This window comes from Daktulosphaira vitifoliae, unplaced genomic scaffold (genome assembly GCF_025091365.1).
Source record: "Daktulosphaira vitifoliae isolate Bord-2020 unplaced genomic scaffold, ASM2509136v1 Scaffold_2, whole genome shotgun sequence".
Lineage (NCBI taxonomy): Eukaryota > Metazoa > Arthropoda > Insecta > Hemiptera > Phylloxeridae > Daktulosphaira > Daktulosphaira vitifoliae.
The window spans coordinates 18,997,812-19,017,586 of NW_026099573.1; the positions used below are offsets into that span (position 1 = coordinate 18,997,812).

Here is a 19,775-nt window from a genome sequence, read left to right on the forward strand (position 1 = left end):
AACCTAGAAGTAGAACACTTTTGTAATTTTTGGATTAATTGTAATTTCCCGAATTATTGTTACTAGACCAGGAAGTAAATATTTATAAATAATTTTGAAAATTATTGCATTATGAATTTTATAAAAAAGAAAAACAAAATAGTTTAACATATAAGACGAAATGAAATGAATTAAAAAGAGAGAAGACCTCGGGAGTACCGAAGGTAATCTCTTTCCGCGTAGTACGTTTGTGAGATTAAGCTTTCATTTTGTGTATTATTTATTTATCCTGTTTTAAGTGTATCATTATTTTATATGTTTTACTTTGTTTGATTATATCGTTATTAATTACATTTGCGTTATTAATGAACTATTATAACTATAAGTTTGAACAAAAAGATTGTTTCATTTTTAAATACAACAGTACTATCAAATCTTACACCATTATAGTAACTCAAAAAAAGGAAATTAATTAAAACAATAATTTTATTAATATGATTAAAGAATAATTTATTAAAATTATCCTTATTTGTTGGTCTTGTATGATCATGAGAATAATTGAGTTACTATAATATTTATTGAATAAAAAAATGATATAATATAATTTTTTCTCGGGATATGAGTACAAGGGTTTATAAAAAGATGTAAAATATAAAAAAGCAAAGTGATGTTTGAAAATTTATTAATATAATAATAATTTGAAATAGAAATTATTGTGTTTAATTATCACACATAGATCATCAACAACGCCACTCGTACCAGTAGTTATCTAGGCTTGTGCATACTGTGAATCGAGTCAATAAATACCTCGAATAGTATAGGAACCACAAATGGGTTCTCTATTTTCGCAAGAGAGCCTTTATTAGTGTTAACTACACAGGAACCCACTCAAAGATAAGACTAGGCTGGCTAACTTCGTACAAACGTTATTGATTTTCTTTATTTCTTAAGACGATATTTTATTCTAGAGATCACTTTATTTATTCTGGTTTCCTATTTAATTTATGTACTCATTATATTTAACTTTAAACCTTATAGATCTTTTGTAGAATATGAATTTACCTTAATGATATCAGTACTAATGTTGAAAAAATGAATTTACTTCAATTTTCTATGTAAAATTGTATTTCGTCAAACCACTTCTTGCATTCGTTGAAAGTTCATAAGGTGAAGTAGTAGTGAGAGAGATTGACAATTTTTATGCCCTTTTATATTAAATTTAATTCATCTATATGTACAAGAAGTGTCACGACTTTTTACTATTATCTGTTTATTACTCAAATTGTGTTATTTATTACATATTATTTTACTTAAAATAAATAATTTGTCACAACTAAAGTATTTGTTATAATTATTACAGTAGATTTATATCAAGTTATTTTTAGACATATTTCTTGGAGAAGTTTAAAGTATTAACATAAATAATATATTTTTAATTTGATGACTAATAGAAAATAACATATAGACTACTGAATAATGAGTGGTGTATGTATTTTAACACCATAAACAATTGAAAGTTTTTATTATTAATGTAACTAATTTTTAATTTTTCAACCCTGAATTTTTTAATATCAAACCATTGTAGTTAAAGATTTATTGACAGTTGTAATGTTCAATCACTTCAAAATTCATGTTATTATATTTTCAATTTTCCAACAGTATGGTGTATTTAATGAATATATAACTTTTAAAAATCATAATATCAAACAAAATGTGAATTTATATTTAATATAAACGCTTAAAATATTAAATTCAATACTAAAATTGTGTTGTAATTTAAGTTAGAAAAATAAAAAAAAGTTCGTGGTACTGAATAAGGTTATGGGACATCATTAAACAATTAGTTTTGAAGAAAAAAAATTTAAATAATCAACAAGTAATTTACCTTTTTGAAGAAAATCATAAAAAACTGGTATTGTAGCTGGAGAGGTATTGAATTCATTCTTCGTTTCTAAATATAAGTAATTAAAAAAATATATTAGTTATTAAATAATTTCAGTTTTTTTTTTATTGTTTTAATTTTTTAATAGCTTAATTATTAGATATTATATAATCGCTTTTGTTGAAGGATCCTTCCTAATTCAATTACTTTTTGAAACTCATATGATTATATTTTTTTTAATTTCCAACAGTTTGGTGTGATTAATGGGTAAATACATCCCTTAAAAATGTTAAAATCATACAAAATTTGTATCTCTATTATATAAGACGTTTAACGCTATTAAATTCTAAATTTGTGTTATTTTACTTTAAAAATTTCAAAAGAATGGTGGTAATTAAATGTAGAGTACTCACTTCAGCTGTCCTCATATCGAATTCAATAGCATCCCTCCATCTCTTTTTTGGTCTTCCTCTACCTCTTCTTCCTTCAACATTCATTTCTATAACTGTTCTTACAGCTTCCGATTCTTCTCTCCTCATAACATGACCAAACCATCTAAGTCTATTTTCTCTCATCTTATCCATGATTGACGCTACAGCTATACTCCTTCTTATACTATGTATGCTCGTTCCTTATCCTATCTTCTCTAGTCACTCCACTAATCTATGTAAGAATTCTCATCTCTGCTATACTCATTCTCTGCTCAACTTTCTTATCAACCACACAACACTCTGAACCATACATCATATCGGTCTCACTACATTGTTGTAGAATTTACCTTTTAGTTTCATTGGAATTATTTTATTGCATAAGACGCCAGACGATTCTCTCCACTTCAACCACCCGCACTTAATCCTGTGCCTTGCATCCTCGTCAATACCACCGTTCTTTTGTACAACTGACCTTAAATACTTAAAACTTTCTACCTCTCCAATCTCGTCCTGGCCTGTTATCACTGATCTCTTCATTTCACCTACTTCGTGTTCACCATTGTCAAACTCGTACTCTATTTTAGTTAAGTGAATCTGTAAATGATTATGGCACTGGGCTATATAATTCAATAAATAAACAAATAATTTACCTTTTTGTAGAAAATCATAAAAAATTGGTATTTTATCTAGAGAGGTTTTGGATTCATTCTTCGTTTCTAAATATAAGTAATTAGAAAAATATATTAGTGATTAAATAATTTCAGTTATTTATTTATTGTTACCTAACTAAGAAAGACATATATTTTAATTAAATAATAGAAACACTTTAGTATTTGTAAGTTCATTACTGGAAAGTGTGTTGTCACTATTGAATATTTTTTTCGTCTGATATCACTATTGTTTGTGCATAAAGTTTTGGCCCCGATAGAACCCCGTTATATATAAATACCAAATACGCCATAACTTTCTAACCTAATTTTTCAATAACTATATTTGTGTTATATTATAATTTCAAAGAAATTGAAATTTTTATAACTTGTTAATAATGTTTCGTACGAGGTAGCCAAACTATAGAACGGTTAGTTGTGCACCGCATTACATTGCCGACTTGTTTACGTCTATTTAATCGCTATTATAGGAATGAGTAACAATGATCATCTAAGTAGATGACGATTAACCGCTTATCCAATAAATGACGTAAAACAAAAAAAAACTAAATAAGATACGTATTAAAGTTCAGCAATAAGTAATTTTATATTAAAAGCCGTAGGGATGTATCCTTATACTAGTAGCTTGCAAAGAGGTATACAATAAAATAGTTAAAAATATAAGATAAATAATGTAAAACAAAACAATTAAAGACTTAAATGTATAAAGTAGAGAAGATGAATGTTCAATAATGACGGTAAGAAGTAGACTCAATTCATTATTTACCTTTTAATGCTTAAGACGTAAACGGGTTGATTATTACAAAGGTAGTCGCTTAAGAAGTAAATATTACAATCACGAACAGGGCCGAATAATAAAAGAGAACACACGAACAAAAGTTCGAGAAAGCCAAGGAGCAACAGGATGAATAAAAAAATAATATAAATATGACCAAGCGAAGACTTTGCTAAAAATGATACATAAAAATATTCACTCACTCGTGTATGACGGTGAACTTTACACGGAGAGTAATTGACACGTAGGCCGTTGATTTGCCGTACTATTTAGGCGAAGGGGTCGGTAAAGCAAGACGCAAGATATCAACTGTCTTGCCATATGATGTACTCAACGATGTTTGAATAGTCTACTAAGTCTTTGTTAAAGGTGCTCTCTACGAAACATACTTCCCGTATTGAAAGACGAAGGCTTTCAAAACAACTTGATTGGGAATGAACTTATTTTGAGATGTAGTATTAATACTATCTTGAAATAATAACGCGAACAAAATATAAACAAATAAGTAATATACATATTAAATAATATTATTAATAAACAAAACAAATTATTAACAATATATCGAGTTAGCTGGACACCCAATCACGGGTAGGCAATAAAATAGGCGCAGGCAATAGTTAAAAAGAGCATCAGTACGAGATCTAGAGTGAAAAATATTTATCAGAGAAGACGTTTCATTGTAGGTGAATGGACTAGGAGTCGAGTAACGCGTTCCTTTGCCGTGTACATAAGATACCAAACTACGCAGTTATGTTGAGTTGCCGTTGTAAGTAGTCGAATCTCTAGATTTCTAATGAATTTCTGGATTAATTGATCTTTATGGTAGTAAAGAACATAGAGTGAAGTCATCAAGAGTCCTATGATTCAAATAAGGAATCACATCACCTACAATAGGAATGTCAACACATGTTAGTTGATCGAATTGTGGGTTGGCTAATAACAAATTATTAGTATAATAAATAAGTCTTTGAAACTGAAAATCGAATCCGTTGTAAAATAAGGCACAAAAGTACAAGAGGTACATAGTTTTACTGTTACAAACTCTTGACTAACTGGGTTGTGAGTTAGACTAACTAATTCTGTGTGATGGATGACACTTTAATCCAATATGCACGATACACTCATTAGTATATTTCGAAATGTGAGAGTCACTGACCAATAGTACGCGGACCATATGATAATTATTACACTTCTGGAACACTTATAACGGCTATACTCAGCACCACGGTGCCATTCATATGTGCGGCATCAGCTAACGGGATAATTGATTTTTCAAAGGGAGAATAACCAGAGTCTGATGTAGTATTAGTCGATAAAACATTAGACTTGGCATCCATTTGTAACATTATATAGCGATGCTTGTTATATAAGATAACGTATAGATAAAAACGTTGAACATATGAGAAGGACTTATGCACGAAATCATAATTTGTTTAACTTGAAAATTATGTCCTTTAAAAATCTAATGTCATACAAAATTTGTATCTCTATTTTATAGAGGTACTATATACAGATTGATTTACTTATCACTTCAGTAATAAAAAAAAATAAAAATAACATTGCAAGCGGGCTTTTAGATTAGTAATTCGGCCTGTAACAACAACGTGGTTTGCCACTTGCATAACGACTAGCTAGAGTAGCAAGGGTCGCCACCACCTAGGCGAGGTGTCACACCTATCAGATATGATTACCGGACCATAGGCGGAATTTAATTTAAAGTTAATTAAAAGTATAATCTAAGTTAATATGTCGTTATATGTATAAATTACTATAATGCCTCGTGGTTTATAGAACACAATTATGACAATCAAAGTTGTATGTGGTTGATATGTAAAACATACCGTAGCCCGTGTCTAGATTAAGGAATAGGAATGAAATACACGCGAGTAATTAAGTTACTCGCGCAATAAAATAAATATTACAGTTGAAATTAATAAGGAAATTTAATTTAATTGTTAAAAAAAGAAAATTAAGTTAAGCAACGTGCTTTCCTGCTAGGATCCTAACAGTTGGCTAAGCTGTACCTTAACGGGGCAACGCTGGCCCTATATAATTTATATCCCACTAGAAGGGCGGTTAGCGGTTTCGTGACCAATAAATATAGACTATTAACTAACAACGATAACAAACATTTATTTCTATTTAATAGTATATTTAAATATAACCTGACTGGATCTCTAGAGATGTTGTGGTATCCAAATTAGGTGAGCGACAGCGGCGAACGTACACAAATCCGATTGTAAATAAATAAATAATAATAGTTTATAATAATAATAATAATAATAATAATAATAGTTAATGTTGGTGAAGGACGAATAATGTGTACGTTACAGTTATACATGGACAAAAATGCGAATGCATCAAAAACCATGTCTACAAATAAAGGCAATACAAATAAAATAAAATATTTAAACAAATAATATTACAAACATCACGGACGGTATTGGAACACATCCGTTAATGTTAATCGGAAATTAATGAAGAACACCAGGAGCGGTCTGGACACTCGCTTCTTAGCGTTGGCTAGAAGAAAAGGGAAACACGTGCTCTCCACACATAAACAAAATTAAGTTAATTTACAATAAAATAAAATGAAATAAAATAATTAATAAAATATAGCTCATTACATAAATATAATATAAAAAAGAAAACGATACCCGGTCTCCGAAGAGACCCATCCGATGGTCTGGATGCTTCGTCGAAAAGACCTGGCCGTTCGCCGTTGGCGGCTCACTCCATCATTGAAAAAAAAATGTCAATAAAACAACAAATGTGTGCACCTTAGCACGGTCAATGACAGAAGAAAGAATAGAGAAGAGTCAACACCGATCTAACGGCAATTTCAAAACGATAACGGCCAGTCTTTTTGGAAGGGATCAATACGATAACAATTCGATTTTAATTATATTTCTCTTTTATCGCCTTATCTAGCGGTCAGCGGTAAAATAATGAGTGGTTGACACCGCTGTGTCAGAAAAAGGTTCTTTCGCGCGATAAAATAAATAAGTAGACATAACAAAAAAATCATAAACGGTCCACCTTCGAATTTGTGACGTTACAACATTGATTTTATTTATTTATTTTTTAGTTCAATGTTTTTCACTGAATTTTTCAATCATTAAGCTTTTTCGTATCGTATCGTATCCACAAGATCTGCATGACGAGCACAACGACTTGCCGTTCTTACCTAGTAACGATGTACCACCGGGTTCCAAAGAGACCATGAGTATGGTCACTTTAAAACCCAAACAATGGTACGTCGTACACTATGTCAACTTGAAACAGGCAATCGCACACGGACTGCAAGTCGATATAGTATGTATAATAACATTTATAAACTATAAACGATGGTATTTATATACATATTTGTTCTGCAAATGCACCATGTTTTAGAATTTCAACAAAGTGCTTGGTTGAAACCATACATTGAGTTGAACACTGAAATGCGGAAACAGGCGGCAAATGCTATTAAAATTGCGTTTTTCAAACTATTGAATAATGCCGTCTTTGGTAAGTGCAAGCTCAATGCAAAAGCAATAGGTTATTCCATAAATTTTTACATTTTATAGGAAAAACCATGGAAGGCAGCGAACTCATCAAATCTAAGGGGATCCGCGGACACGTCGTCTGGAAACATCTATCTTTGGACGATTACAAACGGTGTATGTTCTTAAACGATGGAGATAAATGTTTTATTACAATAAATATCAAAAATAAATTTATGGGTGCTTTATATAATATCGATTGAATCTATCCACTTACTTGTGAACTATCCAAACTAACAAACTTGACAAAACATTTGTCTTTATTGTTCTTAAAGTTTCTTTTCCACTAAATAAACTTCAGGAAATTGAGTCTTGCTAAGTTTGTGCTCATAGAATCAACCATTTATATGTCTATTGTTTCATCTGTCAGCTCGTACACGACGGGATTTCTATTACGAATTTTATGCGATTGTAAAGATTTCCGATGACCAATTTTAAGTATATCCTTTTGAAAATACTGCTTTATGCTTATTCAGACAAACTTTATCTCCAGTATTAAACTTTTTATTATATTTTAAATTAGTTAGCCGTTTAAAATTGACATTTTCAGGATTACGTGATGCTATACTAGGAGTCGTTCCTATGGCGCTATGTTTTGTATTATTGTAATTTTTTATTAAATCCGCTATAATGTTTATCCCAGTGTATGATCTTTTAGTAGTACTTTCTTTCCACATTTTTTCTTTTAGTGTTCTATTAAATCGTTCCACAACAGCCGCTTTCATTGTAGAGTAGGTTGAATAATAATTTATATTTTTGTTCTTCATGAGCATCCGAAAATATTTGTTGAAGAATTCTAAATCTCGGTCTGTTTGTAAGTTCTTTGGAGATCTATTGGACAAGACTTTTTCAAAAACCGACTTGATTTCTGTACTAGATTTATTTTTTAAAGGCATAGCCTACGCATATTTTGTATAAACATCGATTATCGTTAAAAAATTGTAAAATTTTTATTTTTTGTAGAGTATTTTTTCATATATACTAAATCTGCTTGCCACAAGTCATCATTGCCGTACAATACAACTCTTCTTCTAGGAAATATTTTTCTAGCTGGCTTATGTAATTCATTTGTTATTTTCTCTGCTACTTTACTCATGTTATTACACCTAGTTCTCGTAATTCTTCTTCTATTGATACCCTATGTGCATACGTGGACTTTAACATCTATGCGAATACAATTATTGATGAAAATACGACATAACAATAAGAGATCTATGTGATGTCTAAATAAAAATTTTGAAATCGCCCAAACGTAACCACAATTACTAATTTACGATCTATGTTTGTGACTTCGCATAGTTTTCATTATCTTGCTTAGGTCCCAAACGCGAAGTCTAATTATATTATAAAAATAGATATTAAATAAATTCCCACACGAAGTCACTATAAAGTTGCAGAGAGGTCACGATTGAGATCTAAATATTGTCCTTATCAAAGATGACCGACGACATGTGTAAGTATGACTGACGCCAGACTTCCGTTACTTTTTGCTGTATTCGCTTTATAACGCGTCTTAAACAAGTACTCTTTCAACCATCACTTTTTCTCGGCGCGCTTATGTGTAAACATCCTTTTTGAAAATTATGGAGAGCTCAAATTTTAAACAGGTAAATAGTAAAATTTACTCTTAATTCTTTTTAAACCTTAGTCAACTATTCATCCTAGTAAAGATCACCTTCAAATTTACAAGTACAGCATTTATACATAAAGTCTATTAGCATACAGAGCGTATATGGAATGTAGGGGAACTTGCGTAAATTTAAAATTTCCGAACAAATTTTGGTCAAATTGCCCTAATTAAATGTAAATAATCCAGGACCTAATGCCCTTCAAGTACTTTGTGTGCTTTAATACAAGGTGTGAAATATAAATTCAAATGTGTGATGACTAATGAGTCATTACATTCTTGGTTGGATTAAAGTTAGAATATTTGATGAACTTTACCTAAAACTATGTAACACAAACAATGATAAACTGAAATAGTACTTCTAATTTGATAAATCGAGAAAAATATAAACAGAATTTAGAAAAAAAATCAGTTATATTTTATGAGTAACTGTTAGTTAGTGTTAAATGAATATCTTATATGATTTATTGTTAAGCATTTACCTTCTATTTTTTCGTTAAATAATGATTTTTTCATAAAAATGTACAGACTATAATTTGATTAATTTTTATAAACCGTAGTATTTATCAAGTAAATTGTAACAAATAATTATTTCTAAGGGTAGATTTTAGGGATAACTTTCGGAAGTTTAATGGGAACCTATCATTTTTTGTTATTATTAAATAGAAAATGGTCTAAATAAAATTAAGACTAGTCGATAACCAGTTTTATATTATTAAATTTGAGATATTAGTATTTAAAGATTTAGTAAAGGTGAGGAGTGGGATAGTATTTAGTGACTCCTAGTTTTATTATGACGCATAGTTAACAAATTTTCAATGTTGAGTTGCCCACTCATCTATAACTCAAAAAGTAATAATACAATACAGATTATCCACTGGTCAACTTCTCATTTAGACCATTTCCCAATAAAAAATAATTGGTCCCCATTTAACTTTCGCAATTTACCCCTAACATATACCCTTAAAAATAATTTTATTTTATAATAAACACAATATTTAGTATGATTTATAAAAATAAATCAAATTTTAATCTGTAATTTTGTGAAAAAATTCAACGAAAAAATGGGAGCAAGTATACTTAATAAATCAAACTGTTTATAATGTAAACAAACATAATACTTAATGTATTATTTATTACATAAATAAATGTAATATGATTACTTTTATATCTACATTTATGAAAAAATGTTATATTAAAGATTTAACTTTTCAATAAATATATTATCTGATTAAATAATCTTTAATTAGCTAGGTTAAATGTATTTCTTAGTTCTATATTTTATACTGTATGTTTTATTTTATTAAGTGGGTTATTGTATTTTTTGCGCCGGAAAATAAATATTCCATTGTACCAGTTAAATGGATTATTTACTGTGGAAAAATATGTTTTTGTAAGTGGCCAAAAAAAGGAAATATCAATAACATGATTAAAGATTTTATTGAGCCAGAGAATGATTGGCCCACATACCCCATCACGGTAGTATCTCAATATTTCGGTAAGTTTTATATTATCTTTTAAAAATTTAAGTTAATTTATATTTATGTTTTCTTCAAGATGATTATCCTGAAGCTTCTATGAAAGAAAAAGAAATATTTACATCTTCAGACACTACACCAAACAAGAAAAAAAGGACCAAACAGAGTATAGAAATTAGTGATTGCCCTAATGGTAAGTTTACAACCTAACTTTGTAGGATAGTTTTATTTCTTATACTTGAACAATATACTAAGATTTTCTTAAGTGGTTTTGAATGCATACAAAAACATTAATACTTTACTAGTATTAATATTACTAAAATGTTATCAAGGTAATATGTTAGTGTTTTTTTTTTGACATGTTAGAGTGATATGAACTTGAGCCGCGAATTAGTTTTTTTGAGCTAAAGATGGTGAACCACGAGAATACTTGATGAACCAATTACCATTGTTTGAACTGTTTCTTCTATCACGTTCGGCTTTTAACGAACGTAGGAATTTCATTTGGTACAAAGTAAGATCTGTAGTAATCCATGCGTTTCTCCATGATGGATCAGATGATAGCGACTTTTTTGATTTTAAAACATCTAAGACAGACTTAGTACTATCAAATGTTATTCTTATCGGTCTTGGTTTAGCAGATTGTTTGCCGATACGGGTGACCGCGGATATATTAGCATCCAAATTTAACTTTATAATAAGCTCCTTAGCAAGCGAATCAATATTACTAACCGATTCCTCTATGTTAAATAACATTATATTACGAGATTTGCTGTCTCTTTCATGGATTTCACGAATAATGTCAACCCCAGAAAAATCATTAGGAGCATAATCAGATGTAATAAAATTTTTAGACTTTTTAAGGGAATCGATGTCTTTTTTTAAATCTTCATTCTCTTTCTTCAGAGAAACTATCTCTGAAGAAAGGTCATCCAATCTAGACAAGATTGATGTAGAGGTGTTTTCTTGCGTCAGTAATTTAGTATTAATAGATTGAATATCTTTCCGCATACCAATTAAGGCATTCCAGACATCTGTAAGGGAGATATCTTTTTTGCCTACGAGCGGAGTTGGTTTAGTCGGTGACTTTTGCATAGTTGTTAGATTCTATAAATTCGTTGGAAACAAAATAAACCTCGGCAGTGGTATGTACACTTGAATGGTCAAGGTCCCAATTGATATAAATTTAAAAATTTATTGCCGGTGTCGTGAACGTTATCTAGACGACTAACATATAAGTGCTAGACTTGATGGAAAAATAATAAAACTAAACTGTGACGACGGACAACAATACAAATTTATACACCGAAATTTATACTTATCGGCGAACTAATAACGTAGCTTAATCGAATGATACACGAGATTAGCACGATCGTATCGAACAAAGTATCATAATGCGGTAATGAGTGTAGATAACGGAGAGGCACAACCGAACGGACGGCACACACGTCGTTAAGGTACGAATGTCCGTACTGTACTGAAAGTAGATTTTTAGATCCTGAAAGTGTTCCATTTAAAATCTGTAAACTTTCAATTACCAATATAATATCAAGTTAGTATAAACATCATTTTTAAATAAGTTCTCGGTTAATACTATTTTTGAAACTATTTATTTTAGATGCTATAGATACATCAATAAGATGTGATGAGGTAGATAATGCACTACAAGATCTTAATACAGAGAATGTAAGCACCTATCAAAATGGTATGTATTCATTACTAAATTAAATACTTGTAATAGTTAAAATTATATTGAAGTCTACTTATTTAGTTTTTTTTTTAATATAATTATTAGGTTGTAAGTCATTTACTTTTTTAGTGAAAATATTTAGTTAATTTTATCTTTCACTTATTTATACAAGACTAAATAAACAATTTATAGTCTCATTAATTAAGTAAAATGTTATATACATTTTTAGTCTAATAGTAATTTAGTTTTTTTTTTCGTATGTTAGTTAATAGTCCACAAAACTAATTAAACTCAATAATAAATATTATTTAATGACATTGTCATTGCTTTGAGATTTTTAACTTCATCTTAATATATTTTATATTTNTTAGTCTAATAGTAATTTAGATTTTTTTTCATATGTTAGTTAATAGTCCACAAAACTAATTAAACTCAATAATAAATATTATTTAATGAAATTGTCATTGCTTTGAGATTTTTAACTTCATCTTAATATATTTTATATTTTTTAGTAACTGAAAACTTCTATAATGTAGACCAATATTCACCATGTGCTCCAGTCATTTCAAACAATTTATCTCAAAAAACTTATGAAATNATCATTTCAAACAATTTATCCCAAAAAACTTATGAAATGATAAAAAAAAATTTTGAAATGCATATAACAACACTAGAATATATTAAAAGAATGGATGCTAAATTAGAACTTCTTGAAAAAAAAATCATTGGTAGTCCTGTTCACAACGCATACGACTCAAATTTATTATCATTACTTCCATTCAAAAATAAGGAAAGTGTGGATGCTGCTGACGAAAAACTTAAAACAGATTCTAACTTTGAACGTCAAATGGTAATTTTATTTTTATTTTAATATTAGTTTCCATAATCNATAATTTTACTTTTATTTTAATATTACTTTCCATAATCTTTCAAATGGTTAATGATAATAATAATTATTATTATTATGAGTCACATTAATTGCAAAATCTGCAGATTAAATAATATTCTTTATTGATTTTACTTGTAGAGCAACTATATGTATCGAGTTGGGGGAACCAGTATTAAAAACTATGTCCAAAGAGTGTTTGCCAAAATTTTTTCTTTAGACATTGCAAGGAACTATTCAATGAAAGGTTGCCGAGGTAGTCGCAGACTGGATAGCCTAAAAATAATTGTTATTATAAAAGTAAATATATCTGTAAGATAATTACGATATATTATAGGGTTGATTAAAACATTATTTTACAACAATCATAAAATTCATAGAAATATTATTAGTTACATTAACATAAAATATTAAAGTAAAGGAATAACTTAATGTATTATTTTATATAATACCATTGTAAATATATTATATAATTATAATATATTATAAATTATGGTTCAAAAATAGCCTGAAAGTGTCATTTTACTATTTATACCCTTTACATAAAAACATTTTTAAGCCAAAGTGTTTTAGTCCGCCCTCATACATAATAAGGTTTAGTATTATTAATTGATCTTATCAATTAATAATACTCAAAATCCTGGAAACCTCAACACTGCTTCAAATAGCATTTCGAAGTTGGGATCTATATGAAAATTTCAGCCTACCAAATAGTAAAAGATAAGTCTGGACTTTGAAAACTTCATCGTAGACTGAGAGCCCGAGATTTTCTATTATAGCTTTTCAAGTGGATAGAAAAAACAAAATAAATAAATGATAGTAGTAGATTTGAACATTGTTTGTTATCATCTCTAAAATATACTTAATTCGGAATCGTACCCCTATGACAACTTGCGAATGGACTTTCCGAATGATAAGTATGCTGTACCATATTTCACGTACACCCAATTCCAAGATGCGTTCTACGAATGAAAAAGAGATGGCATGTCCAATGCTGACAAAAACAGAATTCAAGACAACTGCACCACTCATTTTCATTGACTGTTCAAGGCAAAACGAAAAATTAAAAAATGCACCAATAGATATTAGATTAGAATTTGAATCTAATGAAAATTTTCCAACCAACACTACAGCCCATTGCTTAATTGTACACGACAAAATGTTTGAATATAATAGTAGGGTAAAATAGAGAGTCCTAGAACCCCCCGCCTCACCCCTTCACCCACCCACCCACCCGGTGGGTGGGCGTGGTCGGGGGAGGGGCGTGTCACACAGTGGGCGTGGTCTCTCAATGGTGGGGGTAATGTCAAGGTCACACAGTGGGCGTGGTTTCTCGGTGGTGGGGGTAAGGGGAAGCGTGGTGTTATGAGGGTGGGGTTATGGGTGGCGTGGTCTTATCATTGATTGGGTAAGGGGAGGTGTGTTCTTATTAATGGTGGTGGGAAGGGGTGGAGTGGTCTCACGATGGTGTGGGTAATGACCGTAGTCAAGGTCAATCAATAAACGTGGTTTCTCGATGGTGAGGGTAATGGAAGATTGGATTTATGAGGGTGGGGGTAAGGAGTAGGCGTAGTCTTATCATAGAGGAGGCGTGGTCTTATCATAGATAGGGTAAAGGGAGCCGTGGTCTCACGATAGTGGGGGTAATAGGTAACTTAGGTGGGGGTGTTAAGGTCAATTAAAATGGGGATTAAAGTGCGCATGCGCACTATAACTTCATGTCAGTGGTGGGGTAGGTAGCCATTCGGAAATGGTTGTCTCCTCCTACGATGTCATCTACTGGAGGGTAAGGTAAACCTCATGTGAACTGATAACGGTAACTGATAAAAGTACGTGTAAACATACACATTACATTGAAATAGTGTACGTCAAATAGTGGCCGCCGTTGCCACTTTAACATATTTACTTAATATTAACGCTACAAAGTCTTCATCAACAATTCCTATACAGGAAAGGGGTAACGAAACATAACATAAACCAACCTATAATGGGTGGGGATGAATCCAAGTTAAACTAAAACGTTTTCTAAGAATTTTTATCATTGCCTACCAGACGCATAGGTAAGCATATTTCCAACATCAAAGGCACCGCCATATTATAACTCACATTACCGTCTACATTTTATAAGAACAAAGACAACCTCTCTCGTTTTGGCATAATAAATTCTAAGAAATTTATCATGGGTAACCAGACGCTTAGCTAAGCATATTTTAAACATCAAAGATTTCGCCGTACAGTAATAATCACTGTTGTATGCATTTATTTTTTACATAGTATTTTATTGTTGGTAACCAGACGCTTACGTCAGCATATTTCAAACGTCAAATGTATTACTATATTATAACTCACATTACCGTCTACATTTTATGAGAACAATGGCAACGTCTGTCGTTTTGGCATAATAAATTCTAAGAAATTTATCATGGGTAACCAGACGCTTAGCTAAGCATATTTCCAACATCAAAGGTACCGCCATATTATAACGTTCATAGACGTATGCATTTTTAATTTTTTACATAGTATTTTATCATTGCCTACCATCAGATGCTTAGAAAAACATCTCGTTAATATTAGTATATTACTATTAATTATATAATTAATATAATTACTATAATTGGTAATATATTTTTAGAATTACTATGTTTAGGTTGCTATAATAGTATAATCGCTATTATTATTATTTTCTACTGCGCCTTTAAAATAATAATATGTGTATCGCATTTTATTTTATTATATTTAATTTGACAATTTTTTTATACCTATAACTAGAGGTATTACATTTAAAGTAGCACCCCCACTACCAGCACCCCCGAGTCATCACTTAGTTTATCATTTAATGTATACATTACATTGAAATAGTGTACTTCAAGTAGCGACCGCCGCCACCACACTTGACTATTCCTTGAACGATTTGTAACAAACTCTATTAAGACAATTGGGTGTGAGGTGCGCACAATGTGTGAAACCCAATGAAAACTAACCTAAGTCGGGGGAGGGGGATTTCCTCAACATGTCGTAATGAGCGAAGGGGTAATAAAACTTAACTTAAACTAATCTAATGGGAGGGGTGCGTATGAAACCCGACGTAAACAAACTTGCCGCACGTCTATAGATTGTATATAATAAATAATTTCTAAAAAAATTTTACGTACAGTAATAATCACTGTTGTATGCATGCATTTTTTACATAGTATTTTATCATGGGTAACCAGACGCTTAGGTCAGCATATTCCAGACATCAAATGTATTACTATATTATAACGCTTATAGGCGCTAGCATTTTATGAGAACAAAGACGACATCTGTCGTTATGACGTTATAATTTCTAAGAATGTTATCATCGGTTACCAGACGCTTAGCTAAGCATATTTCAAACATCAAAGAGGTCACCCTACAGTAATGGTTATTGTCGTATGAATCTTATCATCGGATGCCAGACGCTTAGGTCAGCATATTTCCAAAGATGTTACAATATATTAATGGTCACTGTCGTATGCATTTTATGAGAAAAATGGCAACGTTGTCTTTTTTCACGCCTACGCGTTTTATGAGAACAATGGCAACGTTTGTCGTTATGGAATTTTATTACCGTCTACCAGACGCTTAGGTAAGCATATTTCCGTCATTGTTTGTGTTGTACCTGTTTAAACCAACCAAAACTTGTCTAAACAAGATCTTTGACCCCTATAAAAGAACGTCACATCAAGTTCAGGATCATTCACTCATTATCTTTTCCAAAGCGATTATACCAAAAACCATTTGCTTGTTTATTTCTATTTGTTGTCCTAAAGAATTTCTAAGACTTTTGATATAAAATAAAGTAAGTAATACATTTATATATATTTTTCATTTAAACTATTTTCTACTGACTTTGGTTACTAGTTATGTTTAGAGTTGTTAAATATTTATTAATTTTTTATTTTAGAATGGAGCAATTAAAGAAACAGTTGAACGATCAGAGTGCATTAAAAAGATATTCAAAATTAAGTGATTTGGAGGAACACACGCCATACAAAATCATATCTATGAAAAATACAAGCACACGAAATGGGGTTGTCGTTGTTGGTTGTCTATTCAACAATATGAATGTGTTTATCCCGAGATTGAAATTAACTAATGAAGAAATCGAAGCTTACAATATCAACAATGATGACAACAAATTACATTTATTATATAGAGGCAAAAGTGGAAATGCATATTTGTTTGATTTTCAGTAATTTGTTAATATTTTTCCTTGTTTTTTAAACTTATTTATATAAAAAAATTAAAAAAACTTAGTATCATAAACTTGTAAGATTTAAAATTCAATAATATATACTATTTTTTTTATTTTATACAATTTTGTCATATTTATTTAAACTTTATGCCTTTGTGTATAATAAAAGTCTATAGTACTAAGCAGTGCAAAGAAGAGTTTTACACATTAAATAGCAAATTTACTATACGCTATGGTATTTTTAGCAGGTTGTACTATGTATGGCATGTAGTAGGCTGTTTATAAAAGTAGTAGGGACACTGTGTCGGTTTACCGAACAGCATGTCCTGGAATCGTATAATCTCGATACAACAAGTCTGAACATGTTAAAACCTGTCTGAACGCGTTCAAATCCCTGTTCATCCTGTTTGAACCCCGTCTGCTTGTGTTTACAACTGTTTGTATCATATCTAACGACGAAAATTAGACTATTAATTACTATTGGGTTTAAATTAGTTAATAACTTCACCGTGGTGTAAGCATAGCGCTCTAATCGTTATAAGATTTTCTATATAAACAGACGTTACTTTAACTTGTTGGTAATGTGTTAAGTCGATATTTGTATACTTTAAGAATGGCTGGTTCTCTCGCTACAATTGCCAAATTCTATAACAAACAAACATTTGCTAAACCCCAACCTCACAGTGAATTAATCGATTGCACTGATTACGTTTTGAATTTCAATCCTCGTAAATTCGTTCAGATAGGATTGGATCCAAAAGATCGATTTAACGTAACTATTCGTTTACTATCGTCAACCCGTTACATACTTATAACGATAGATTTCCTACAACGGATTTATACGTTGATGGGTAATATTCTGTCGCTAATTTTCGACCCTGTATCAAGACAAAAGATTATTTTACTCAAGGATGAATACGTCACACTCTCAAAGACTACGTTTCAAGGAGAGTCTTCGCTAGTCTTTGAATCACAAGCACAAGATGAATGCCGAGTGTTACTCACCCAATCAGACATTTTAAAACTCAGCGCTTTGGAATGTTGTATCTTTGAGACTATCAATCAAAAGATGACTGTAATTCAACCATTGGTTCTACAACAGTTGGAACAGATGGCTCAATATATGAAATCTCAGTATGAAGTAAATGTGGAAAACAAATGTATGTTGATCAATGCGGTTTCGGATTATACGATTAGAAATAGTTTACCCAATAGCGATCTGAGCTACATAAGCCAAATAAAACAATTTGCGAGCCAGCAGTTGGAACAACGGTGGACGATGCTGGAAGAATATACTAAAGAAATGGTGAATTATTTTTTTTTTTTTCTAACTGAGTAGAACATTTTTTAATAAATATATTTCATTTTTTCAGTCTTCTAACGGAGAAAACGTATGCTCGACATTTTTTGGGTCGCTGGCCGATGATATACAGTCGGAACCAATCATACCATCAAATACAAATAACCAAGAAATACCAACAGTAGTTGTTAGTAATAGCTATCTGTCGACAAGTATCTAAAACATGTATAAAATAAAAAAAAAAAAAAAATTGTTTAAAATAAACGTATGTTGCATTGACATGTGCTATTATTATTATATACTGAGACATTGTGAAAATCGCGTTTTCAACGTAACTTGTAATTAAAATTATAATGGATACAAATATGTTTAAAGAATAATGTTTAAAATAATGATTATTAGCTAGGATTTTATTTCTATCATATGAAAAAAACTATGTTTCTATAAAACTCAAATCATTTTTCTTCTTCAGAAAGGTTAAAACATGGTCAAAAACCTAGCTGTATGATACATGTAAAATACAGTAGGGTATTCTTAGAGTTTTGGTGAATAATACTTTACCATTAAAATGTGACATCTCATTACGTAACTATAGTTTAAATACTATGGCATCTTACACGTACAACTATTGTACCGTACAGAAGAGAAAAAAAAAAAAAAAAAACGTTGTAGTATATATATATATTATATATATATTTACAAATATGTACACGCATATACATATATTTTTTAGAAAAAATACAATTTCTTACTACATTATGTTACATTAAAAAAATGTTTTAAAACTACTTATATACATGTATATTTACAAAAAAAATTTTCAATTCTTGACGATATTTTTTTTTACAATGATAAAAACTATAGGTCTTTCGGTGGCGGTATAGCATAATGCCCGTGGGCCAACGTGTCGATTCTGTTGTTGAGCGTGTAGCGCTTATCATCAAAACGGTTAAGCGCCAACTTGGTTGTACGTAAAGTCCGTACCTCGTGCTCAAACGAACGGATTNTCGTACCTCGTGCTCAAACGAACGGATTGACACGTTCTGTCGGTACGGAATGTAGGGTAACGATAATGTCGGTGGACACTCACCACCATGTATCACTCCGATGACCGCACGGACATTCTCTCCAGCCAATGCTCGTTTTGACGCATCGTCGACATCATCACCATCGTCTTCAAACAAACACCGTTTGTAATCGTCCAAAGACAGATGGTACCGAACGACGTGTCCGCGGATCCCCTTAGACTTTATGAGTTCGCTGCCTTCCATGTCAAATGCGTAGCACTTTGATCGAAG

General features: G+C 30.8%; 3 protein-coding genes across 15 annotated transcripts in view; 2 read left to right on the top strand and 1 right to left on the bottom strand.

Annotated features, from left to right (window-relative positions):
* Positions 1-19,775, bottom strand: part of LOC126899396 (uncharacterized) — a 240,256-nt gene that overhangs the window by 163,732 nt on the left and 56,749 nt on the right. For 8 of the 13 annotated variants that reach the window (XM_050674315.1, XM_050674312.1, XM_050674330.1 and 5 more), the window contains 2 exons: positions 2,943-3,008; positions 1,865-1,930 (listed from right to left, as the gene is read on the bottom strand). The exons of the other annotated variants lie outside the window; for them this stretch is intronic. In XM_050674315.1, the coding sequence (XP_050530272.1) occupies positions 1,865-1,930; positions 2,943-3,008 (132 nt within the window). The remainder of the gene's footprint in view (positions 1-1,864; positions 1,931-2,942; positions 3,009-19,775) is intronic. 13 annotated transcript variants of the gene reach the window in all.
* Positions 6,500-10,595, top strand: LOC126899437 (uncharacterized). The gene is made up of 5 exons (XM_050674392.1): positions 6,500-7,050; positions 7,129-7,245; positions 7,305-7,397; positions 10,216-10,405; positions 10,465-10,595. The coding sequence occupies exons 2-5, from the start codon at positions 7,234-7,236 to the stop codon at positions 10,593-10,595; spliced, it is 426 nt and encodes a 141-aa protein (XP_050530349.1). The 5' UTR covers positions 6,500-7,050; positions 7,129-7,233.
* On the top strand, positions 17,640-19,280 carry LOC126899426 (uncharacterized). The gene is made up of 2 exons (XM_050674379.1): positions 17,640-18,483; positions 18,551-19,280. Exons 1-2 carry the CDS (start codon positions 17,791-17,793, stop codon positions 18,695-18,697), a joined length of 840 nt encoding a protein of 279 aa, XP_050530336.1. The 5' UTR covers positions 17,640-17,790; the 3' UTR covers positions 18,698-19,280.